General features: G+C 46.0%; 2 protein-coding genes across 4 annotated transcripts in view; both read right to left on the bottom strand.

Annotated features, from left to right (window-relative positions):
- Positions 1-5049, bottom strand: part of tuft1a (tuftelin 1a) — a 13721-nt gene extending 8672 nt beyond the window's left edge. Inside the window, exon 1 of the mRNA XM_030369663.1 lies at positions 4714-5049. Coding sequence (XP_030225523.1) covers positions 4714-4776 — 63 coding nt within the window. The 5' untranslated portion in view covers positions 4777-5049. The remainder of the gene's footprint in view (positions 1-4713) is intronic.
- A 3919-nt stretch (positions 5050-8968) lies between these two features.
- Positions 8969-25999, bottom strand: cgna (cingulin a). Of its 3 annotated transcripts, none has more exons than XM_030370739.1 (20): positions 25819-25999; positions 21347-22340; positions 21130-21221; positions 20918-20987; positions 20698-20811; positions 19881-20002; positions 19296-19401; positions 18456-18668; positions 17994-18142; positions 17163-17283; positions 16560-16772; positions 16219-16440; positions 15704-15952; positions 15305-15475; positions 14410-14571; positions 13897-14070; positions 13060-13178; positions 12215-12323; positions 11612-11775; positions 8969-10733 (listed from the first exon to the last, which is right to left on the bottom strand). In XM_030370739.1, exons 1-20 carry the CDS (start codon positions 25821-25823, stop codon positions 10592-10594), a joined length of 3711 nt encoding a protein of 1236 aa, XP_030226599.1. In that variant the 5' UTR covers positions 25824-25999; the 3' UTR covers positions 8969-10591. The 3 variants fall into 3 exon arrangements, with proteins under 3 accessions (XP_030226599.1, XP_030226600.1, XP_030226601.1); XM_030370740.1 differs by having other exon boundaries at positions 20716-20811; XM_030370741.1 differs by having other exon boundaries at positions 21130-21194.
- Positions 26000-26171: the final 172 nt, after the last annotated feature.

Genomic DNA, 26171 nt, shown 5'->3' with positions numbered 1-26171 from the left:
CCCGACGTCACTGGCAGAGAGTAGTGAGCTTGCACAGAAGCATACGGCCGACATCTTCCTTTTTTCTGGGTGGAAATAGTAACATAGTTACGCCATTAAATGCGTTTATGGAAACATTTCTAGCGAGAAATGTGCATTTTACTTTCATAATGTTCGCTCGGTGAATGTGAAGGATGTTTGGTTTGATAGTTATGACGAAGAGGGAACGCTCCGTTCACTTGCATGGACAGAGTCTCTGGTTGCTAAGCAACCTCAACGTCTTGGCGGACTGCTTCTCTGCTGATCAACACTACGAATGCTGGAAACACACCAGACACACCATGTGAAGTTATTTAACCCGATTATTGTTATTTATATCCGAGATTATTTAATCTAACCCGATCTAAACTCTATCACCCAAACACGGCGGCGTTTGGGTTTCCTACCTCGGACTCCAGCGCAGCCACGGCCGACATTCTGGGTGGAAATAGTTACATAGTTACGCCATTAAATGCGTTTATGGAAACATTTTTAGCGAGAAATGTGCATTTTACTTTCATAATGTTCGCTCAGTGAATGTGAAGGATGTTTGGTTTGATAGTTATGACGAAGAGGGAACGCTCCGTTCACTTGCATGGACATGGACTCATCTAGCTGCGTTGGCGCGTTGACGCGTTGGAAGCGTTGAACCACCACACACTGGTCAAGCGTCAGGTTAGGCGCGTTACTCGCGTTGTCCAACGCGAGTAACGCGGTTGGTGTGGCCGCACCATAAGACCAAAAAGGACACATATAAAGCACTTGTATGACCTAATGTCCTTATGTGGGGAAATAAACAGGTTTGTTTTGTTTGTAACACAAGAAGAAAAGTACTGAAGGAGAGGAATATAAAATGGCAGGCGGGTTATAAAATGGCAGTCTGGTTCCTGGTGAATTACAACCTGCTGGTGCAGAAGAGTCAACAAGCTGAGCACTTGACACAATGCGCTGCGGTGGAGGAGAGACCAGGAAGACTCAAAGAATAGGTAAGAGGTAGATGAGGGCACATTGGTTAATGGATGACTGATAATGGCTGACTCTGTTTGGTTCATGGAGAACAGGGGTAACCGCTAGAGGAATCGAGCGGTGAAGGGACAGGAGCGGGAGGTGAGGGCCGGACACAGTGAGCTGGTTGTTCAGAAAGAATGCCATTTTAAACCAGTTCCCTGTCCCTTTAACATGAGGACAAAGGCTGCCCTAATCCATGCTTCAATATGGATCCTCACACGCAAGTCTCTCTCTCTCTCTCTCTCTCTCTCTCTCTCTCTCTCTCTCTCTCTCTCTCTCTCTCTCTCTCTCTCTCTCTCTCTCTCTCTCTCTCTCTCTCTCTCTCTCTCTCACACACACATACACTGCTGTCTCTACTTCCTTCAAAGACAATCTGTAATACTAGACATCCACAGGTTACACACACAATGTGAGCCGAGATACGCGGCCACAGAGATGCAGGCGTGCGTGCAGACACACACACACGCACAGTCCAAAATACATACGCACACAAAAGATTGTGAACAAAGCATATAAAAACGGTGGGACATTCCGGAAAACAGGTTTTATCTGAAAAGTGCATACAGTCTCGCTGGTGGACTGAGCCTATAGGGGGAGGGAACCAGTGATCACTGGAGGTCAGGCTCCAGGGCTCAGGACGATAAAGACGCCTATGTTGTTTTCCATGACTTCAAGATGGCTGCCAGACTCTCGCTTTATGACTTTCTCGCTAACTGGACAGCAGGTATAATTGGCAAGCACAGATGCCAAATACACTGTCGGTGTGTTTATGAGGTTTAAGAATGTGGTTGTTCAGCAATCAGGGTTCACATTTTTATGAAGTATATGATTCTCTGTTGCTTATGATTACATCATCAGAACTTGCTGTAATAAAAACTATCTTTATGAGTTTGTCTTGTGTGTTTGTGTGTGTGTGTGTGTGTGTGTGTGTGCGTGTGCGTGTGCGTGTGTGTGTGTGTGTGTGTGTGTGTGTGTGTGTGTGTGTGTGTGTGTGTGTGTGTGTTTATCTGCGGAGACATAAACACATTGCCACCATAAATCTCAAGTCAAAATGGTAAGTCTCAGAGTCAGAGTTGCTGTCATGCAAACAGGCTCCTGGCCTCTCTCTGAGCCGAGGTGTGTAGTGCAAAACAGTCTTACAAGTCTTAGAGATTTCCTTCTGAGAAAATCTGCTGTATCCCGGCTGACAGATTCACAGTGTGTTCCACAGAGACAGTAGAGGGAAAGTTTAGGTTGTATTTGTAGTAAGGCTGCTCAATGATTGAGTTATTAACTCTAACAAACAATTTCTCACTGCTGATCCACCCATGGCCGGATAGGGAAGTGTGCGTTGTTAATTTTAGATTTTCTGGGATTGCGTCACTATATCGCAGCGTTCATCAGGGGACAGCCCTGACCTTGAGTCACGGAGGTCGGCGTAGCCATCAGAGATTCTTCTCACATTCTTCAGTTGGCCACAACTAGTTCAATTAGATATTGGGTACTACTGAGATTGCTTCATTTCCAACCAATGAGATCCCCGGTTCTGTTCTTCTCATGACCCGGGCTGTGATGCAAGGACAGGGAGTGGTTGGTATGTTCCTTGACATAGATGCATGATGCTTAGATGCTTATTCTAAGAAAAGTGACACTAACTACTACTGTTTCTCAGGATCATGGAATAATAGCGAAAGGTCAGACACTTCAGATGCACTGTCTGCAAGGATGAAGGCGGCTCTAAGTGTTAACATTCTCGAAAACCAATTGAGGCGACGAAATATGTGCCACAAGCCTTTTTCTTTGTGTAATTGAATGCAGAGTATGTCACCAATTCTTCTTTTATCAAAAGCTCCCCCTCTGTAACTGGATAACATGTTTGTTTTGGTGGCAGAACAACATTTACCTTGCTTTGTCTTGTAGCCAAATAACACAAACACAAAGGATTGTTATCAATGTCCGTAGCTTGGGACCACGTCAGGGCACATAACAAATGGCCTTCTCCTTACACACTGAATCTTTCATTGTACATTTCCCACCGCATTAAATCCATTTATATATTCAGTATATATTTGCTGATCTTGTTTTTAATTTTTTGATTACGATTTACCTGGATAACCAATAATTCCTTGTTCCATTCCATTTGAATTCTAGACTTGATAACCTTTTGTCACCCTCACGTGCAATAACGATTATTGTCACACCTTTGAAAGGGAATGACTTTTACTCTTTAATAGGTTCAGTATGTTATATGGTGTTTGCTTACAAAATAAGGTAATATTGACGAGGAGATATCCCCACTTCTTCAGAATCCTTTCATGTTGCCGGTGACGTGCAAACCTTGACCCTTCTGGAGGTTTGACGATAGACTGTGGACTGCTGATAGCCCATCTGATACACCATGCCCCTGCTCACTCCTTAGAGCACCCTTCTCCTTCTCAGACACAAAGACTAAGCTCACCTCATTTCTTTATTATGGTCACTTTATGTCCACATCCATTAGTCAGCCATTATTGTCTTCTTGACAGGCAGATAGTGGACCCGGCCAGGTAAGGGGGGGGGGGGGGGGTGTCAGGTTGCATGGCAACGGCATCAACATGATGGCCAATGAGCTTTTCCAGAGCAGTTGAATGATTAACCCCCTAGAACAGGAGATAACACTACAGGCACTCACTCATCCAAAAGAGTCCCCATGAGGGAACTCTGGGTTTAACTCCAGGTTTACACAGTCCCACAGATGGTGTATAGGGTACACCTACTGCAGTGGAAGGTCGTAAGCCCATTCCCTTAGTTCTTCTTCTCTAACTTGTCACAACTATGACTGTAAGCCCCATGCTGAATGCCCCAATGACAGGCAAAGATGTTATCTGGGCTAATGCTGCACTGCACTGTGTATTGGTGTGCGTGTGTCAGGAGTAACAGGCTAATCAGTTTGGAACGAAGCCAAAGCCTCCATAGAGGAGTGCTAGGGGCAGATGAAGAGTTAAGCCTAAGGACCTCTGTCAGGAATCCAAAATCACATATGCTGCTGCCCAGCATGAGGAGGGAGAATAAAGATTAGCAGGCAGCCTGCAACACAAGCTGCATAGACCAAAGCTTCCTGAATGCATTCAAATTGCAACTTGGGTTTCCCCAACCAAGTAATTATAAATGCCTGTATCAAGGAGGATTGTAGTGTGTATATATATATATATATATATATATATATATATATATATATATATATATATATATATATATATATATATATATATATATATATATATATATATATATATATACCACAATATATACCACTCATGTAAATTCAATTAAATATATACAATTTATTTTACATGACTGGTGTTGAATTATATGGCTTTATTGTTTGCTTCTGTTCTGTTTAATAATTTCAAAGGAAATCTGATATAGGCCTACCCAGTGCGCTATAGCACGTATACACACACACACAACCCCCCCCCCCCACACACACACACACACACACACACACACACACACACACACACACACACACACACACACACACACACACACACACACACACACACACACACACACACACACACACACACACACACACACACACACACGCGCGCGCATCGTTTGTCACTCACTATCTTATATACAAGTACAAATAATTAAATATGCAAAATAATCACTTATTCATTTGAAGTAACACTATCAAGGCATTAGAATTGGTTTAAACCTTACCCCAGATTTGTCTTCCTGTCGAATTTCCTCGATCGTACCCATGCTTCTTGTCACTCGGTTCATCTTCGGATATATAATAGAATAAATAACCTAAATAAATAAATTGATAAATAAATAAATAAATAAAATATATCGTTTGTTTGAACTTCCTCGTTGTCTTTCCACTCTTAGATTTCAAGTTAACCAAATAAAAGACTCCTCTCCTCAACAGTAGCCGCGGTTGTTATCCGTCCACCTGGTCTCCTCCGCAGGGTTTTGGTGTTATAGTTCACTCCCCCTTCTCTCTAATGAGTTATTAGTGTATTACTCTCGCGACGTCAGAGCGCCGCTTGGAATGTGACTTCAGCCCACAACTCTTCCCAACCCTGGCCCATAACGACACGCCCATATCCATGACCGAAATGCCAAATAAGGGGAAGTAAAGCCAGGCTTACACGCATCCACACGGACGTCCTGAAAAGATGGGACAAAACATACCTACGGAACGGGTTGAAGAGTTCATTTATAAAATAGAAAAATATCAAAATGTAGCCTATTTTTTGTGGTCTTAATAAATCAAGCTCATGGCTAAAGCTAGATTAAATACACGAGACTAAACATCAACAAATTGGATAACGATGTAATGGTCTGAATGGCTACTTAGTAGAGAACAACAGCTGAGCATGACTCACGAGGAATGATGAAATTAATGGAAATAAATATTAAACTATGTACAATATTTAGGCCCATAATATGTATCATATGGAGTTAGTTAAGTTAGTTAACTAACTGCTTAGTGTATATAGACTATTCTGTGAGCTGCTACGATGAAATACACTGCTTCATATCAGTACACCTGGTCGAGACATATAATTACATGTTTACGTCATTTTTGCGTCACTGTGCCTGTGTGTGTCCCTCTCAGACAGACGATCATACCATATAAGCCTATTAGCCAGCAGATTGTTATGGGATTTGATGGTAAGACAGATATTTCAGAGGAACATGTCACCCCTGATATACAGCTGCCTAGACCCTACACGTCTGGGAAGAGTGAGTCACACACACAGACACACAGCCCGCACACACCCCAGGCTCGCTCACGCCATTTCTGCGTCGTCTTGACTTGATCCCGCAGAACCACCAACACTACTCTGTGTCTGGCGTAGACACAGACTGTAGCAGATTATGTTTACATTACATCTCGTCATGTAGGTGTGTTCTTCCAAAGCAACAGGTGATGCAGTCAATGCAGTAACCCCAAGCTGCAAGCGCCACCTTTCTAACAACAACCCCTGGATACAGAGTGCAGAATAGCAACAGGAATCCCAACACAATCCAATTCAATGATGTTATTCTTCTTATTTTTATTCTTAGTATTCGTGGTAGTCGAGTGCAGTTACATCTCAAACATAGTTTGTCGCACCAAAGTGCATTCTTAACTCACCATTAGAGCCTAAAGTGCACGCATCACATTACGACTGGACAAAGTCAGTCAGTGTTCACATTTAATTTGTATGTGTTTTTGTTGTACTATATACAGTATGTGTCTAGGACAAAGCCTAAGAGTCAGAGACATGAACGTATGTCGCCCTCCTCTACCTCCCTCACTCTGTTTGGAGCGACCCTGCTGTCATTCAGCATTAGGGAAGTCATTCCTCACTTGACGATGCATAGTTCAACCCCCCCTTGAAAATGAACAAAACAGAATTTGCATCACTATCTTCATCAATCAAACAGGTGATACAGTGGGTATGGACTTTTGCACGAACCAGGAACTGCAACTGTGTGCATGTTGACACAACTTCCTGTTTACGGTTATGCTTCATAACAAAGTCAGTGTCGGAATCAGCTTATTGGTGGGATGGTAAATAATAAAGGTTATTTGTAACTTCATGGGGGAGTGTTTTAATGTGACACCAGCAATGAAAATCTGACTTTTGTTTGCTATATACTGTAGATATGGTGTATCATTGGCATCAGTAATGATGAAATGGTGGCCTGATGGATGACATACCACACATACCAAAATAAACTAAATAGTCACACCCAGGGAAGGCTTGAATCCAAATATAGATTCAGCGTCTTGCTTGGAAAACCGGAATAATGTAGAAACTAATTCCCACTCATGCTAAAAATGTGCACACACATACAGACACACACACACACACGCACACGCACACGCACGCACACACACACACACACACACACACACACACACACACACACACACACACACACACACACACACACACACACACACACACACACGCACACACACAGTTCATATCCCATTTAACTGGCACACCTCACAATGTGCTTTGTCTCGCTGGTCCAGTTGGCAAGTATCACTGATTAATCACTGAATGAAAGTCAAATATTGTTTTTTCTGGAAGGTCCTTTAGCCTTTGCTTTGTGTGTGTGTGCGTGTGTGTATGTGTGTGTGTGTGTGTGTGTGTGTGTGCGTGTGTGTGTGTGTGTGTGTGTGTGTGTGTGTGTGTGTGTGTGTGTGTGTGTGTGTGTGTGTGTGTGTGTGTGCTTGTGCGTGAGTGTGTGTGTGTGTGTGTCTGCGTGTGTGTCTGCCTTTTTGTGTGTATGAGTGTGTTTGTGTGTGTGTGTCTGTGTGGCTGGGGGTCTATGTGTGTGTGTGTGTGTGTGTGTGTGTGTGTGTGTGTGTGTGTGTGAGTGTGTGTGAAGAAGGGACACTAGAAGTGGCCTCAGTCCCCTCAGTTCCCCCTACTGCCAGGTATTCGTGGAATGTTTGGGGTCAGAACAATTCGAATCCCTCTCCATTCTCTCACCGTTCTGAGAACAGCAACTAGCATTGCTGACCATAGGCACGGCACACCACCACACACACTATCAGACACACACACACACACACACACACACACACACACACACACACACACACACACACACACACACACACACACACACACACACACACACACACACACACAAACAAACCTGTGTGGACCATCATGCATGAGTTGTTTGCAATAGGCCCTTCAATTTGCTTCTATATTTCTGTTGAAATGGCATGCTAGGATTGATGCAACAAATCAACATGAACTTCCTTTGAATAATTACATGTGTAGACAAACACAGACAACATCTACAACTGCTACAAGAGATAGGCTTCCACAACATTCACCACATAGACACACACACACACACACACACACACACACACACACACACACACACACACACACACACACACACACACACACACACACACACACACACACACACACACACACACACACAGGCCTGACAATATAGTCCACCATGGCTAAACAATCAGAGGAGATCTATGCCTCCCAGCTCGGACCCTGAATAATACACAGCATATTTTCATATGCTGTGTATTATTCAGGGTACACAGCAGTTATGTAACAGGGCGGAATGCAGAACCCGACAGACCATCATTTGAGTTGGTTTTGAAGGTGGGGGAATAATAACCATTCTTTATACGTCTTCTCCACAGCAGAATGCAAAGCATTGGCTGGCCTGAATAACACGCATTATGTCTGACTGGCCCAAAGCCTGAGTAATAGGTGGTGGTGAAACAACAACAGAAACATACTACCTCAGAGAAAAACACATTGAGAAACAGGTCTGTCTACTTCTTCACAGGATGGATTACAAGTGCAGTGGCCAATTGGGCGCGTGCTCAGTGCTGCCTTGCCCCAATGCTGAGGGCCCCAATGCACTTAGGCCTCAGGCCTGAGGGCCCATTGGTTCTCAGAAACACAAAAATATTTGTTTCATTAAAAAATATATACAAGAATTACTACTTTATCCTAATTTTTTTCCAAATTCTGTATGAAATGCTTTCTCTATAGGTGAGGTTATTTATGGTGCTACTCCCCACCTTTCAATTCATTCAATCCACCTCAACTCATTCCGATATTGGTCAATTAGGAGGATGAGTCCAGTCATTGTACTCTTCCTTGAAACACCTGGGCTAAGGCTCAAACCAGGAGTAACTGAGAATGAAAACCAGACTGCGAAATGGGTTAGGACGACGTGTTGTTAGTTACTGTTAAGACCTGTAATGGAGATGCTGTACTGTCAACTGTTTTAAACCAATGGTAGCATCATGTAATGAGAACACTTTAAGTTTCCACACCAATGATTATAGTGGGATTACAAAATGTAATACCTTGCCATCAACTCTTTGCTTTATACCTGTTCCAAACAATGGTGTGGGCTAGACTGCAATGTGAGAAAGCTGTAGATGAAGCTTTGTTAAGATGTAAAGGAACTCTCTGCTTATACATACATTTTATTGGGGCCATTACAAAAAAAGAGTAGTACAGTATAAATTCACAGTGCAGAATCATTAAAGATACCATGTTCTAACCACTAAACATAAATCATTTGAAGTGAGACAGATCTGCATGGCAGTTCGAATAATTGCATTAATAGCTACTGATTGCTAAAAATGTTTTCAAAAATATTAGGTAACGTATACAAATAGTTTCAAGGTCTACTAAATTAGACATTCTTTAAAAAGAAAAAAGATTCTTAAAGAGGTTAGATTACATTACAAAAGGGAATGCATAGAAGTTGTGTGGCTGTGTCTAGCTTTCTATCTATGTACAGAGAAAATATATCGCCCATAACCGCTCCAAAATAGATGAACTCAGTCACACACATTTGTAGACATTGTATTCAAACAGGCACATTTTCTCCCTCGAGATATTGATTTAAATATCTTCTCATAAAATGTGTTAATTTACACATGAAGATTCATCCTAAGAAGATGATTTGGACCCTCGTACTTGGAAAATAGTTTCCACTCTTACCCTGTCTACTCCTGGAAATTATCCTTATATACAAAAGTAATTTTATTCATAGGGATTCAGATCTCCAACTGCCTGCCACCATGGTATAGGCATTAAGCGGTATCTATCCTAGGCCAATACTATTAAACATTAAAATGCTGGTGTATTTCCCTTTATAGCTAGCCTACAAAACTGTGAAAACTAGATCAAAAACACGATTGGTAAAGAAGAGTCTTAACACTTTATAGGAACATTTTCAACAGTGAAATCATAAGATATGGTTGATGAAATATTAGCCATCTCATCACAAGGCTTTGGCCCCATTGGCCAGGAACAGCCATTGCACCATCCTTGTACAAACTGTTTGTCCAAAAGACACTTGTGGTAATCATAAACTTTTTAACCAACAGTTGGTCCATGCGGCTCTATTACAAAACTAACTAAAATCCAACATTGATTATTATGCATAATGTCATACAGGTTCAACAAAACAATCAACAAAGAAAAATAAGGTGTGCATAAATGAACTGTGAGTTGAGGCGAGTGATGTAGGAATCACTTACACTGGAAATAGTGAACTCTGAAGGAAAGGACCTAAAAGGTTTTACATTATTCAATCCAAATCAATTGTAAATATAAGTTTCAAGAAACAAGAGCAAAGTCCTGATTCAAATGAGGCATTAGGCTCAGTATTATAACACAAATACAGAATGCATACAGTGTCATTTTCACTGAAAATCCCGGCTTCCTCAACTCATCCTGGAATGTACCGCAGCACCATTCCCTGCCTTGTTGTCTGGCTGACATCCACAACTACAGCAGGCCAGATCTGTGCACCCATAGTGTCAGTGTCATATTCCGAGGAAAGCTCCTCCACATCCTGCGTTTCCTCCAATTCACCTCGAGGCCTTTTAATAGCTACTCTCCTGGACTAATCTCTGTATTGCTTCAACACAAGGGCAATCCTCCCCCCACTACACTATAGCCATTTCATTTCAGACTTGACCAATCCACCTAAACTCCCCCGCCCCATACCACTGTGGTTTCCCCTTAGAGACCCAGCGCCCTGCCCTGGGGGGGGGGGGGGGGGGGGGGGGGGGGGCCTAGCAGGAGCTGGTCTGCAGGTTGCTCTCGGTGAGGTAGGAGGTGATGCCGGAGGGGTCGTACAGGTGGTCGTCATCGTCGTCCTCCGAGCTGAGGGCGGAGGAATCCAGGGCCTGGCGTCTCACCGCCTGGGTCTTCCTCCTGTAGCAAACATTTACATTTTACATTTATGGGATCTTGCTGACGCTTTTGTTCAAATAGACTTACAACCATTCATTCACACATTCATACACTAACGGAGATAACCACGCGGGGTGACAGCCAGCTCGTCTGGAGCACTTAGGGTGAGGCGTCTTGCTCAGGGACACCTCGACACTCGATTTGTCCAAGGAGGAGCAGGGAGGAGCTGAGGATCAAACTAGCAACCTACCGTATACCAGTCAACCCGCGCTACCTCCTGAGCTACTGATGCCCCAAACGGCACAGCATGCAGCGTCAGCACCTGTTGCACTACTTTTATTCAGCTGGGATAACTATGCTTTAGCGTTTTTATGTTTCGTTAATTTGTACGCTGTATTGCTTTGTTGTTGTTGCTGCCTTTAACCGGCTCAGTTTTATTTTGATGTGAAGCACTGTATGAAATTTACTACAAGTACATATAAACCTGATTTAAACAGTTCTCTTGCTATTTAACACTGTTCCCATAATCCCCCTGCACTTCCAGGAAGTTTAATGGAAGTGCGCCCCCTGTTGACCATAAGACAAACACACAGACACACTCTGTTGGCACCATGGTCGAGTGTGGTTCTGGTCCATGGTAATTAAAATAATTACAGTTTACAGAAGCCTTCTCAGCACTAGGAGACGGTTGTTTTGCTTTTATACTATGACATCCACAGTGGCCTGCTTGTCTCAGTTTTAAATTGAATGTTGATCTTTGGATCTAAACACACACACACACACACACACACACACACACACACACACACACACACACACACACACACACACACACACACACACACACACACACACACACACACACACACACACACACACACACACACACACACACTGACTTGAGCTCTGTCTCCAGCGCTTTGATGCGGGTCTGGAGCGCGTCCTTCTGCTCCAGCTGCTCCTCCATCTCCCGCTGGGCCTTCCTCCTCAGCCCGTCCACACGCTCCACCTCCGTCTCCCCCTCATCCACCTGCCGCTTCAGGGCTTTCACCCGCAGGGTGAGCTGCAACGCAAACCAACCTACTCAACCCACCGCCCGCTAGCCAGAGACCATGATACAACTCACACAGCATTTCCCTATCCCAAGACTTTTCCAAGTAATTCCCGGGAATGGGGGCGTAGATATGGAGCACAATGACGGCATAGATAGAGGCGAGTTGCATGGAAAGGTAGGCAAGTGCGGATGTAGAATCGGGATGGAATTAGCTGAGCTCTCACACTGACACCGGGTTTATTTATTTTTCATCCTGCATGTTGCGTCTGCATGGCTGTCTGTCAGGCTTCAGTGCACAGAGAGACGCATCAATGAAGATAGTAGTGTAGTGGCTTGGCGCCTGGGTTCACATGGTGACTCTGCAAGCTTGAGGGGGTGATGACTTGGTGTGCTCGAGTGGGTTAGTCAGTGCGAGTGTGTGAGTGTGAGTGTGAGTGTGTGTGTGTACCTGGTCTCTCTGATCCGTGTGCTGCTGTCTCTCCTCGTCCTGGGCCATGCTGAGCTCTTTCAGTTTTCTCTCAAGGCGACGCTGGGACGCCACCATTGAGTTCTTCTCCCTGTGTGAGAGCCAAGAGAGGAAGAGTGGTCACATTCTAACAGAGGGGGGACCAAGGGGAGACAACCCTTCAAAACTACAGCTTTAGCTCACGTTTAAAACGACTGCTTAAATGTCACCTTTAAAACGACTGCCTTAACATCACCTTGAAACTACTGATTTAAAATCACCTTTGGCTAAAAGGTTCTCTCTATTTCCAACAAGGGAACCAGACCCGGACAGAAAGAAGACAACAAAGGCTTCGATTCCGGACAAACAGACTAGACGCAACCCCCTTCCGTTTTCCCTTTTTTGGTTGAAATGAAGAGACACTTGAACTAACCTCGTTGCTGAACTGTTTACTTTTTTCTTATACTCCGTCTAGTCAAGCCACACACAGTTATACATCACATTGGTGCCATTATGACCCATCTCCTTCGCTGCCAGCACTGGTGCTTCAAAGTTTGGCAAAGCTGGTGCTATTGCACACCTCAGCATCGGCTGTCATCTACCTGGGCAGACGCCTTCTTAGGAATGTCCTCTAGTGTCTTTTTTATCTCTCATGGATGGGAGCTTTCATCCTTTTCCTGCGAGCTGTTTTTCCTATGCCCGGGATTGCTTACTCGCTCTTCACACATCACCTGACTTCATAAAGCATTTCTGGCAGAATGCACTGAAGGCTAACTTCTCTTATGTGCTTTTTTTCAAGGGAAATCGATCCTTTAATTTTGTAATGTGGGATGTGTAGTGCGGCCCACCTGTCCTCACTGCGTAGACGTTCCTCCAGCTCCTGGACTTGGAGCTCCAGCTGAGAGACACCTGCTGAGGAGCGAGACTGGCCCTCCATGTCCGCCAGGCGGCTCTTCAACTCCTTCAGCTGTGTGTTTGTGTTTTGTTTAGTACTTGGAACAGCTTGACATTTGTTATGGGTTAATGAAAATGGCCCATGTTGATTGCAAATGCTCATTATTATAGATCAACAAAGTAATTAAGCAGGGACATCATGTTTAGGCATAATCTGAGGACGGCAGTCATTACAACGCCAGTGACAACAGGGTTATGTTGAGGCTTGGTAAGGTAGCTCAGCTCAAATTAGAAAGCTACTGGTTTCGAAGTTCAACGATGTCCTCAGCCTACTTGGAGGCCTCCTTGAGCAAGACGCCCCTAACCTCTCCTTAGTTACATGACCTGGTCCTGAATTCAATGAAAATAGTTAGATAAACCTGCAGTAGTTATCTTTTCAACCGCAACTATTAACAATACAAATATATCTGAACTAGAACGTTTCTCAATATTTTTTTTCATAAATTGTTTTATTCTTTCAGGGGTCCCTATCTTAGTAATAGGTGTGTGTGATCCATCTTAAATCTAGGTTGGACCTCCCACTTGGAATGTCACCAAGTTACAGGGCTAGGCAGATTTGGCGATGGCTTTTAACTCTGGTCACACACACACCTTGTAGTTAAACAGGGGCCCATAAAATGATCTAGCTGTAAATGTAGCTACAACTCACTAAAGGGTTCTAATGGCAGAACTAACATAGTGCAGCTTCAAACGTCTGAGAGGATCCCATTGAAGTGAAGCCCAGTACGTACGTGTCTCTCCATGGTGGTCTTGTCCAGCTCCAGGTCCTGCTTGGAGGACCTCTCCTGCAGCAGCTCCGAGCGCAGCGCGTCGATCTGGTCCCGGCTGCGGTTGACCCGGTCCATCAGCATCTCGGCGTTGCCCTTCTCCTCCTCCAGCTCCATCTCCAGCCGCTTCATCTTGTCCTGCAGAACCAGACGAGCAACGATCAAGTTTGGGATATTTTTGAAGAGTACAGCAGCAATTAGGAAAATATGACTAAATACGACGAATAAACGATCAATTATTACTAATAATAATTGCAAGAATTTTGAGCAGTTTGAATCTCGTCTAGGTTGTTGCAGAGAACAACAACATATACCATTCAAAATACGAATATAAAATATAAATTACGTTATAAAATACGAAGTAAAACAAACTCATACGAATGTCTGAAATATAAATACCAGCAATAGTAATAATCAAAAAGAATAAAGGCTGATAATACAGATGATATTTGACCCTAATATGTAAGACAGTATTACCTCCAGCAGGCGGTTCTCGCGGCTCTTCTCGCTGTGGCTGTTCTTGCTGTTCTCCAGCTCTCCCTCCAGGTGGCGCAGTCTGTTAGTCAGCAGCTCTCGGTCCAGCTGGTGGTTGTCCCGCTCCTCACACGCCAGCAGCAGCTCCTTCTTCTGCCGCGACATCTACACACACACACACACAGACGCGCGCGCACACACAGACGCGTGCGCACACACAGACGCACGCACACACACACACAGATGCGCGCCCACACACACACACACACACACACACACACACACACACACACACACACACACACACACACACACACACACACACACACACACACACACACACACACACACACACACACACACACACACACACACACACCTTTGGTTGTAATTCCAGCTTCATTTCTTTACACTTGACCTCTGAAAATGTTTGGCAGGCCCAAATGTAACTCAAGAGAAACATTTTGTTTTGTTATTTTCTTATCACTGAACTTTCGTCTCGTGTCAGTTTTGCAGTGTATCAGTTAAACTCCAGTCTTGTTGGTTTCATATTATAAGGGTAGACATGAGGCGTTATTTGCAATGTATTCCTAATGTCATTAATTCCGATAGCATCGATGGATTACAACATTGCTTACGAAGATGGTAAGGCTAGATATGCAAAAAAAATCAAGACCTCCCCTAAAGTCTCTTCTTTCGTCTAGTTTCTTTTGACGATCTGGACACATCTCTCAGCCAAAATTCCTCTGTTTGTTTCATTTGATTACATTTTGACCAACGTGGATGATACTTTGTCTAAGAAGGAACAAAAACATTTTGGTAGCAGATAGCTTCAATGACAAACACATTAATAACAGCAATGAAAAACACACAGGTGCACAAAGGCACACAACAGCACCTCCTCCTCCAGCCTCCTCAGACTGGCCTGGCTCCTTTCCAGATCAGCCTGAGCGTCGTTGCCGTGGCGATGGGCCTCCTGAGTCTCCTTACGCGTCTTCTCCCGCTGCTCCTCCAGCTGGGCCCGCAGAATCTGCACCTCCTCTCTGGACGAGCCCTGCACCGACTCATGCTGACAGAGGGAGTCAGAGGGAGGGAGAGCGAGAGACAGAGACAAGAACGAGAGAGGAATGCAGAGAGCCACAGAGATTTACTTGCCAGGTATTTTATATTAAGTATTTATTTAATCCGGCCCTCCAAACTGCCCTCCCAGTGCTCCAAACTGCCCTCCCAGTGCTCGAGAGCTCAAGACAGCCCTCCCAGTGCTATAAACAGTGCTCCCAGTGCTTCCAGTCCGTACCTCCCTGAGAAGTTTCTCTAGAGCCTTCTCCTGCTGTAGCCGGGCCTCCTCCAGCTGGCTGTGGGACTGAGCCAGCGCCTCCTTCTCCCTCTCCCGGACCTCCAGGCTCTGCCGGAGCTCTATGGTCTCCTGGCCCAGGCGGGAGGCTGTCCTCTTGGCCTCATCTAGCTCCGACTTCAGCCCCCTGATCTCGCTGTGAAGGGCCACCTCCAGCTCAGAGCTCTCTGAGGTGCTGCTCTGCAGCTGCGCCTGATGGCGACACAGCGAGAGACACAAAAAAAAAATTACAGCGCTTGAATCAATAAACCCAAGTATTTTTTGCTGCTATAATTACTAGAGTTACTTACTTTAAGAAAACATGCCATAAAGGAGCAGGTAGGCACCTTGCCAAAGTATGCCTACAGGTAGGTTGTTCAACCCAGTACCTTGGGCTGGGAGCCCACTAGCCCAGTAGCCCATGTTATGTTTGTATTACGTGTTATATATGTGTGCATTAAGTCCTTTTCTGTCCTCACCTCAAGGCGTACGAATTTATCTCTGATGCGTTTGCTGGCTTCCTCCTGCTCCTTCTCAGAGTCTCTGAGATCGGCTAGTTCCGTCCGCGCTCTGCAAAGGCAGGTCTTGGTAGATTGTAGCTCCGCCTCGACCAATGAGAGCTTCTCCTGAAGGCGGGTCCCCTCCCCTTTGGCCTCCCCGAGCTTCTGCTCCATCTCGGAGACGACCGATGGGTCTGGAAGCTAAGCACACACAAAGGCATCAGTTACAAAATGGAATAAATAGTTTTGCTGTTAACAAAAATATATATCTTTATGATTAGTATTGCATGAATGGTGGTGGTGGTCTCGTACATCCCAACCTTTTTGCTTCTTTGTTGTTCCTTGGCGAACTCCTCTTTGGCCTTCTTCAATTGCTCCTTCAGCCTGTCAATCTCATACTTGAGCTCCGCCTCCTGTTCCTGGTGGGCCTTTTTCAAGGAAATCACCTCCATCACCTTCCTGTCCATGTCAGTCCTGTGCTTCTCCACCTCTGACTGCACTTTCAGCAGGTTTGAACGGGAACTCGAGAGCTCCTGGAGAAATATACCGACTATTTTAAGAAGGACAAAGTATGTCAAAATACTTCAAATTATCATAGGTTTTCAATGAACAGCGTTACTCTGAAGAAGTCTGTACCAAAATGGTCTAAATAACCATGACAGACTCACCACTGTAATGGATATTTACCCTTTACCCCCATTTTCTACAGCTTGATGTGTCTTATTTTAATTGAAACGCCTGAGAATGAGATACATATAAGAAGGTAGGATGTGTCAAAGGAGGGCCCCTCAGTGAGGGTGTCTTTAAGGAAAGGTGGGTTAAAGTAGGGCCCCTTGGTGAGGGTTTTTGCAAGGGATGGGTGTGTGGGGGAGGGCCCCTTGTTGAGGGTGTCTGTAGGCGTAGGGTGTGTGAGAGGAGGGCACCTTTGAGAGGGACTCTGCGTGGCTGGGGTCAGGTATCTGCTGCTTCATGGAGCTCACCCGTCCCTGGAGCTCCTTCAGCTCCTCCTCAAACTCCTCCTTATCCAGACGCACCTTCAGCAGTCTGGACCAGCACACACACACACACACACACACACACACACACACACACACACACACACACACACACACACACACACACACACACACACACACACACACACACACACACACACACACACACACACACACACACACGTCAGAAGACAGCAGCTTCTGGAAAAGCTCCGTCCGATTAAAAGGTGCTTGGCTTTGTTGAATCACAGGAGCTTGATTTGAGTTAGATGTGTCAGTAGGTTTTATTTTTGTTGTTGCATCTTTTCAAATCAACATGGATCAATACTATCATATCTAAATACAAAAGCACACACATCTACGAGACAGCCATACTCCATACTACGCATCATCCGTGTTTGTCTTCTACAAAACAGAACTAAGTTAGGGGAGGGACAGTCTCAAAACTAAAATCACTGGACTAGGCACAACACTGGAAGGTGAACACAGCACAGGGGGTTGGTCCCTAGTCTTTCTCACGGTGGCTGTGGGCTGCCTGGAGACTCCCTGACAGACAGGCAGACGCACCCGTCAGAGGCAGGACAAAAGAGAGAGAACAGATCAATCATAACAACCTTGGAATACAACCAGGGGAACGTATGAAAACACAACCGCTGCAGTGCAGACACCAGAGCCCTTTCCATGAGAGTACATGGAGGGGTGGAGGAGGGCTGCACTCACTCCTGAGTACATGGAGAGGTGGAGGAGGGCTGCACTCACTCCTGCCGGGTGGTGCGCAGCTCATCCTTGGTGGTGTGGAACTGCTCCATCCAGTGGCTGCTCTCGTCCCGGCAGTCCTCCAGCTGCTGCTGCAGGGAGCGCACCGAGGAGTTGACCCGCAGACGCTCCGCCTCGATCCCCGCCTGGGACTGATGGTGTGTGTGTGTGTGTGTGTGTGTGTGGGGGGGGGGGGGGGGGGGGAGGGGGTTAGGCTGTGTTCACTTAGTTCCCAAATGTCTTCTCTCAGATCTGATTGCTGACCGTTTACACTGTGGTCTCCTTGTGAGCGAGGGAAATAAGCACTAATGAAAGTAGCAAATCTGATCAGTTTAAGATCCTGGAGATCATGGGATGTGAACTGTTCTCTAGATCAATCGATTTGAAAGAATATATGTTAACAGTTTGGCAAAGTTTTGACCCATTCGGCCTTCCATATCCATATCCATGCGTGTAGCTCTGTACCTGGGACACCTGCTCCATGCTGCCACGGAGCTTCTCCATGTCGGTGCTGTACTGCTCCCGCAGGCTCTCCATATCGCGGTCGTGCGAGGCCACCTCGTCCTTCAGCACGCCCTTCAGCGCCGTCAGCTCCCTCTCCCGCTGCCGCAGGCCCTCCTCCAGACGCTGCTTCAGCTGGGACGCCTCCGCCAGCTGGGCCTGGAAGCCCGCCAACTCCTACGGGGGCAGAGATATGCGGGACACACACGTCAGTTGTGTCTGATTCCCCTTTTCGGTTCGGCCTCTCTCATTATTTATTCTATGATGTATACGCCATCATTTATCACGTAATCACACATTATGAGAGCTCAGTGTGATTGCTTGGCTTGCCTCGTCTGACAAGCAGCCAAGAAGAACTGGGTGTAATATAAAACTCCACTTCATAAAGCCATAAGCAGAACAACAAGATTTATGGTAAAACAGTTCCTGGATGCCTCGTGGATGGCCAGGTCTTATTCCTTGAGAAAGGGCCAATCGTTAAAATATTTGTATATTGGGATGGATAATAGTTGAAGTAGAAGATTGACAGGTTTAAAGAATACAAAGTGACCCAAGTTTAACCCAGACCCCTTAACCAGGACCCACTAACCCAGACCCCTTTACCCAGACCCCTTAACCCAGTCCCCTTTAACCCCAGACCCCTTTAACCAGACCCTTTAACCAGACCCCTTTAACCCAAACCCCTTTACCCAGACCCTCCAGACATGTGCTGCTCATGCTGCCAACTCATCAATGCCTGGTTAATGCAAGTGGACACTAGCAGTGTGGGTCTGTGTGTTCCTCAGTGCCTGTGAGTGTCTGTACCGTCCTGCTGCTCTCCCTCAGCTCGTCCTGGAGCCCAGCCAGCTGGTCCTCCACATCCCTGACCCGTGTCTCTGCGTTCTCCCTCTCCATGCGAAGCTGAATCAGCCTGTTGGAGCGACACAGGGAAACTCCTTAAACCACAAACACTACGCACTGTATTGGGGTTGGTGAAGTGGCTCAGTAACGGCTGGTTGGGATGAACATGGGGTGAGTGTCCAGCAGTGTGATAGCTTTGGTATTTGGGAACCCCGTGCCCTCCCTCGAGTAGAGTTACCCAAGAACACCCAATCAAAGACTACATTCCAAAACTGTTTCTGAGAGCGTGTGTTTAGAGCTCAGAACAAGTGTTGTTTAATGATGCTGGCATTGGCATCTAGCATTGATTACCCTCTTAGAAATCCTTAACAAAAATAATTAATGTTTAATGCATTACAAAAACGTTAATAGACTAATAAATATCATTTACACAACTCAGGCAAGCAAAGTTAATTCATCGTTTGTATTGCTTTGAGAGTGGTGACATTTTGAGTCCTGACTCCTTGGACATACTTCGACTGTATGTTGTGTGCGATTCAAGTTCCTCACTCAGACTGTGTTTGGTGGAACTCCTTGTTCTTCCGACCAAGCATCTCCTGGAGCTGGATGTTCTCGTCCAGGGACGACTCCAGCTGCTCTCGGAGAGCAGGGTCCGGCCTGCCACTGGAGCCCTGCGCACACGCACACACAAACACACACACACACACACACACCTGAATAAATGCATAGCATAATACATAAACAGTTCTTGAGTATTATATTATATATAGTTTATATCTTTTTTTTTTAATCACCATTATACAAAAGGCCTAAGCGATGTGGGATTGCGTTATGTGCCGGCAAGCATGCAGAGGTCTGGCGAGAAAATACATTTTCGGGATTAAGTTCTTATGGAGGCATTAGAGGTTAAGACTTCCTTAACCCAGCGTATAATGGGTCATTATTAAGGAGATAAGATTAGTGTTAAGATGGCCGTAAGACCACTGGGATTTATCGGAGGCATTTTAAAACAACCTTTAGTCTCTTAAGTCAAAATCCTACAAAATTAGCGATAAAAGTCAAAGGACACTAGATCAGTAGCCGCTAAATTCACCTCATGTCGTTCATTCTGCTCAGGGTTCATTCACACAACCCGAAGAGACCTAAATCAAAGTGTGTTTTATCTAAGAGAAAACAGCCTTCATCATTTTAAGGGTCTAGGAGCGGGAGGAGGAGGTGTTGGCTCCACTCCACACAGCAGCAGCAGGATTAAAGCAAAAGAGAAACTCAACCAGGAGGTAAGGACTGGGAGCGCTGTGTGGAGCGCTGTGTGGAGCGCTGTGTGGAGTGCTAGGGTTTGATGAAAATCAAACCCTGTGCATCTTACCCATGGGGCTCCACCTACCCTCCTCTCCTCCTTCAGAGCGGCCTGCAGGTCGCCCAGGCTCCTCTCCAGCTCCCGCTTCTCTTTCCTCCACTCCGCACCGGACCCGTCCCTGGACTGGTGCCGCCAACCACAGGGGAAAGCATAACTCATTAGCATAGAACAGCTACCACAGTTACAGTTAGTTCTGTGGTAACTCTGAGAGATAGGAACACGCATGTACCCTGAGGCTCTGGACCTTCTGAAATATGACCTGGACTTTCTGCCTGATGGCAACCTCACTCTCACTGGTTCTAAGAGAGAGAGTGAGAGGGGGGAGACAACCGCACAGGGATCAGTTACAGTAATCTGAGCGTTAATGACTTATTGATCACTCAAGGGTGAATCTAGGAACCCCTGCAGAAGAGGTAAGGGAATGTGGAACGCGGTCCTCACCCGTCTCTCAGGATGCTGTACAGGGTCTGCATGAGCTGTTCCTCTTCCTCGTTCACCACCTGACCCTGGTCCAATAAAAGGTCAGGGGTCACCTTCAGACAGAGACCTCAGTGTGTAATGATACTCATGTCACGTTGCAACGGCATTAGATTCATATTTTAAGAACAGAAACGATTCAACTCATTGATTACCCGCTAAAACCAGAAGGTTATCTTACGTTTTTCTCTGAGTTATGGATGGGAGCGCTGTTGTTGTTGTCCACAGCTACTGCTCTCCCAGTTGGAGACCACTGATGAGGCCCACTGGAGGCAGAGCTCTGGTTCCGTCCCAGGCTGCTGTCGGTGGAGGAGGGCCTGGAGGAGTAGGGATTGGGGGTGAGCACAGGGGAGGCCTCTCTGGGGTCTTCCGGTCGTGGAGAGTAGACCCTTTGTTGCTCGGCTCCACCAGCACCAGCACCTCCTCCTCCTCCTCCTCCTCCTCCTCCTCCTCCTCCTCCTCCTCCTCGGCCATCAAACCTGTTGATCAGTCTGTTGACAGGGGTGATCCGTCTTTGGCCAGAGTGGAGCTCCGTGGTTTGAGGAGGAGGAGCAGGAGGAGGGGGGTTGGGCCTGACCTGGACCCCCCTCGTTCCATCGAGGGAGCCGTTCTGATAACGCCCGCTCTGGTCCGCCTCTCTGACGGCCCCTCCCCTGGCACCCTCTCTCTCCCTCCCGACGACCAGCCCTCCATCGAGGTTGCCATAGCTACCCGACCTCCCGTCCCCCGGGGGCCGCCTGAGCTGGAACTCCTCGCCTCCTCCCGGCTCCTCCCCGTCCCGGTCCAGCAGCGAGCCATGTGACTGGGCCCTGCGTAGCGCCCCTCCTCCTTCTCCTCCTCCGCCTCCGCCTCCTCCGTACATGACCTCCCCCCCCTGCTCCCCAACCTCCGCCTTCTCCCTGCGCCGCGGGAGGCTGCCGTAGCCGGGGGGGTAGTGCGTCTTCAGCTGCACGCCATACGAGTCCCCCTTCTCCCCTCCGTCCTTCAGGACCACGTACGGCAGGCCGGCGATCCCCTGCACCCTCACCGCCACCCCATATTTGGAGGCAGGACGGGGCTTGGTCCTAGGCTGGGGGCCCGGGACCCCGCCACCACGGGCGTCCTGGAGGTCCTTGATGAAGCGGATCTGGACCCCGTGGTCCAAGGGGGTCGGGCCACCGGAGGACGTGCTCATGCTGAGGTTAACGTAAAACAGTAGACAAAGAGCAAAGTTGTGGTATTAATCTGCCGAAACATTAAGTGTGACCCCAATACATTGCTAATGCTTTTGGTAGCAGTGATTAACAGGGTTGAAACTATATTCCCATTATCAATGTGTGTATGGGTCGAAATTATAACCAAGTTCAGATCAATGACACACACCAATACTGAAGTCAATGATGTGTTATTCATATTTTCTTAAGTTTATAATCAAGTGATTATATAAAAGATGATCCACTATCAACCTTCCTGTGTTTGAAAGACTGGCCACAACCAAACCTTTAAGGCCTATAACCTCATCCGCTTGCTTACAATACAGAAAACAGTTTGGATGATTTGGTGCATTCAGTAAAGGATCAGATGATTACAACAATAATACATTACATACAATTTATAATAACCACGGGTCTGGATGAGGCCAAACCTCCCCACCACTGGGAGCCACATCGTACACTTTCAACAAACAGATCAGGGCATGGTTCTACTCAGTTCCTGGCTCTCAGCTGCCCGCATGGACTTTGTCCTCGGTGTGCATACTCCGCCAGTGATTAACCCGAAACCACACACACCCACATTTTACCTCTTAAACACTCACGCACACCAGTGAGTAAGCCAGCCAATCCTCAACCGATAATACCAGTCTCCCTGCATGTGAACAACTCCGCTGCCCAACCCCACATCATGTTAACCCCCCCTTTCATCCGGAAGTTTGAGTTCTGGTTCAGCAGCGGGCATATCCTCCAATGTAGGTTATAGAACACCTTGGAGATTCATTAAGTGACACACCCTTCAATCCACTCCCTCCTTATACATTATCTTCACTCTGATCTGATGATTGTTGCATAATGATGTATACGTGACTAGAAAAGTACTGCATCTCCACTACTACAGATGAACACCTCCTGCAAAAACTTCTCCCTGATTCCTCCAACTCTTCCAAATACAGAGCGAGAACGATAGCCAGAGCCATTGCCAGAGCGAGAGAGCACGAGAGAGAGAAGATATGGGGGTGGAGATAGTAAGAATAAAACAGCCAACATGTCTCTTATCTGGTCAAATTACCAAGGTCAGGCTTTGTATCTGTCATATGTACCCTGCCAAATAGCTGGTGAATTCCCAATGGAACGGGCGTTTACGTTATTTGTTTCAGAATAACCAATACTTAAGTCTGACGCTCCGGACCACAAATGAAAAATTGGTTTCAAACACTGTTGCAGATCGCTTTGTGCTTGCACAACCATCTTCATCATTGATCTAGCCGATTCTAGCCTTATGAAGCAGAGGAAAAGGTCATATTGGAGGGAAGAGCATATATTAAGGCTATCGGCTGGACTTCGAGGAAGAACACAATAAAACAAAGTAAATAAGGTTAAGGTGCGTGCCATTTATGAAATAACTGATTACGTATGAAAGGTTTCGCTGAATGGATTACTTTTAACAAAGCCTATTCTGTTTGTGTGGGTGTTTACGGTCAGTTTAAGGGGACAAAGACGTCATCCTGAAGAGCCCTAATGATCTGAGGTCCTATGGGAGCTGTAGAGGAACCACTCACCCAGTTTGTTCATTTGGCCATGAAGTTTACAGGTCAAGTGTTTACGTCACACACTCCAGTGCGATTAGCAAGGGCATTCCATGAGAGAAAGGGTCAGAAGATAAGGGCGGAAGTGTGGATCTTAACAGCATGGTTTCTTAAGGTAAACCAGGGACACAGGCACACGGATGGTAGCAAGGGGCAGATACCAAAGCAGGGTCAGATGGCTTAAAGGCCCTAATGACATCTATCAACATTTTAAGAATACATGATGTAAAACCGAAATAGCTTACTATGCAGTGGGAAATCATTTCGGATTGATACGCATTTACAATCACATGGGACTAGTCAAAATGTTGTTACTTTCAAACAATCGTTCCATTACACACACATGACCCCTCCTCTAATGGTAATTGTGTCATTGTCATGGCATCAGATGAGTAAAAAGGTCAGGGACCTGATGGGCGTGGAATGAGGCGGACCCATCCCATTGTTCCAGCGATGTGGGGCAGAGAACCAGGGCAGCAATTTTGAGAATGTGCACCCTCATTTACCACAACCATTCTGCTAATAACCATAACCTACAGACCGCCCTCACAGTCTGTCTACAGCCTCTATAATTCCCTTCTACCATGAGCTTCTATTTTACAAGCATCTCCACTCTTCAGCACACCCTTCTCAGTCTGGTCTGACTGTACATGTTTCGCTATGTCTTGCATAATACACATCCTGCTTCAATACCAAACCAGGCAAAACACTTTTTCATCAAGTATATTCCCAACCAGGCAATTCTTACCTGACAGGAGACAGCAGGGACAAGCCAACGGTTTACTATAACTTGTTGTTAGTAAGGATTTATTTTTTTGCAACTCCTGCACCACTTGTTATCCAAGTTAGATGCAGCAGTTCATTCAGGTATCTGTGGTTCACACCTCACAGTCACCTTACGATAATTTGCTCCATTTTAATCGTTCTCTATAGTTCAATTTACTGACAGTAAACTTATTTAAGTCAACTCTGGGATCGAAAACGACTAAGATTAGAAGACGCGACAGCAACCGCAATGTATGTTTCATGGCAGCAATGATTCCTTTTTTGAGTATCACTGAGCCAAAACAAATATAATTACACTAATATAAAAACTTAACATAGGCTTACCTATGGCTCTTTTCACATTGCATTCCTGGCTTTGAGCAGATCCCTTCGCTGTTCCTCACTGTTCATTAAGGTTTCCAAACAAGTTACTGCTCCTCTTTCCCATTAAGACAAGCAGCACCATTATTCCCTCTCTGAATAGCCACAGTGGGATAAGTGTAACACTCAGTTAGTGTTACATCAATACCAAACATAAGGAGCGCTCAAGTATGGCCATCCCAGTTCCCATCCTACTTCGTGCACTTGTTCCACTCAGTCACATTTGCAATGAGGATATTCCACTAAATAATCGGTCCTAGTAGGCCACACACTAACGTTACGTCTTGTTACTTTCTATAACTATTGTACAGCCCGGGGTAGTCCTGAATAGTTTAGAGTAAGTGCATCAGCACATTTAACCGAAACAAAATAATCCTTAATCTAAATTGAATACTTCTCCGTGGGTAACTCATATAAATCCCTCTCGTTGACAAATAAACACATTAATATAATACACAGTCCGGGGGCAGGACGCGTCCTACAAACGAACGAGACCTGTTGTCTGAGGAGAGACCCAATCTATAGTTAATCAAAATGTAGGGAAACCAACCTCAACACGTATAAAGTAATCAGCACGGGGGATAAAGATAACGATTGAACAGTATTAAAGTGCATTGAGACAACACTAAGCGCTGCAGCGAGAGGAGCGGATCGCGTTGCACTGACAAGTCTGCAGGCTGGCCTGCGTCTGGTCTCAGCAGTCTGGCACCAAAAGTTACCAAACATACCTCATGTTGTGAGAATCCTTCAGTGGTCGCTTGGGCTGGCTTTGATTTGTTACTCCACTGGTACCGATATACTTCAAAACAGCTCAGCTATGGATCGTGGAGCCATCAAAATTCATCAACAGCGTTGAAACAGCAACACCCTCATATCAAACCAGCCACACAAGTTCATCATGGGACGGGAGCAACCTGTTACCTTTGTCCTCTGGCACGCCGCCCCGCCCAGCGCCGCCCGACACGGCACGCTGATTGGTTCTGCGTGTCGCCATGGGCGCTGCCTAAAGTGCACCCTCTGTGAGGATTGGTGAGGCTCGCATGTCAGTCAACGATTGATATAGTTACGTTTGCTGAAGTTT

The sequence above is a fragment of the Gadus morhua genome, chromosome 11 (genome assembly GCF_902167405.1).
Source record: "Gadus morhua chromosome 11, gadMor3.0, whole genome shotgun sequence".
Classification (NCBI taxonomy): Eukaryota; Metazoa; Chordata; class Actinopteri; order Gadiformes; family Gadidae; genus Gadus; species Gadus morhua.
This window is presented reverse-complemented; position numbering and strand designations above follow the sequence as displayed.

Coding starts and splice junctions, on each gene's coding strand:
- cgna (XM_030370739.1), bottom strand. Junction 18,669..19,295: donor TGAGGGAGAGCAGCAGGACG/GTACAGACACTC, acceptor CTGCCCCCGTAG/GAGTTGGCGGGCTTCCAGGC. Junction 13,179..13,896: donor AGACCACCATGGAGAGACAC/GTACGTACTGGG, acceptor ACAAACACACAG/CTGAAGGAGTTGAAGAGCCG.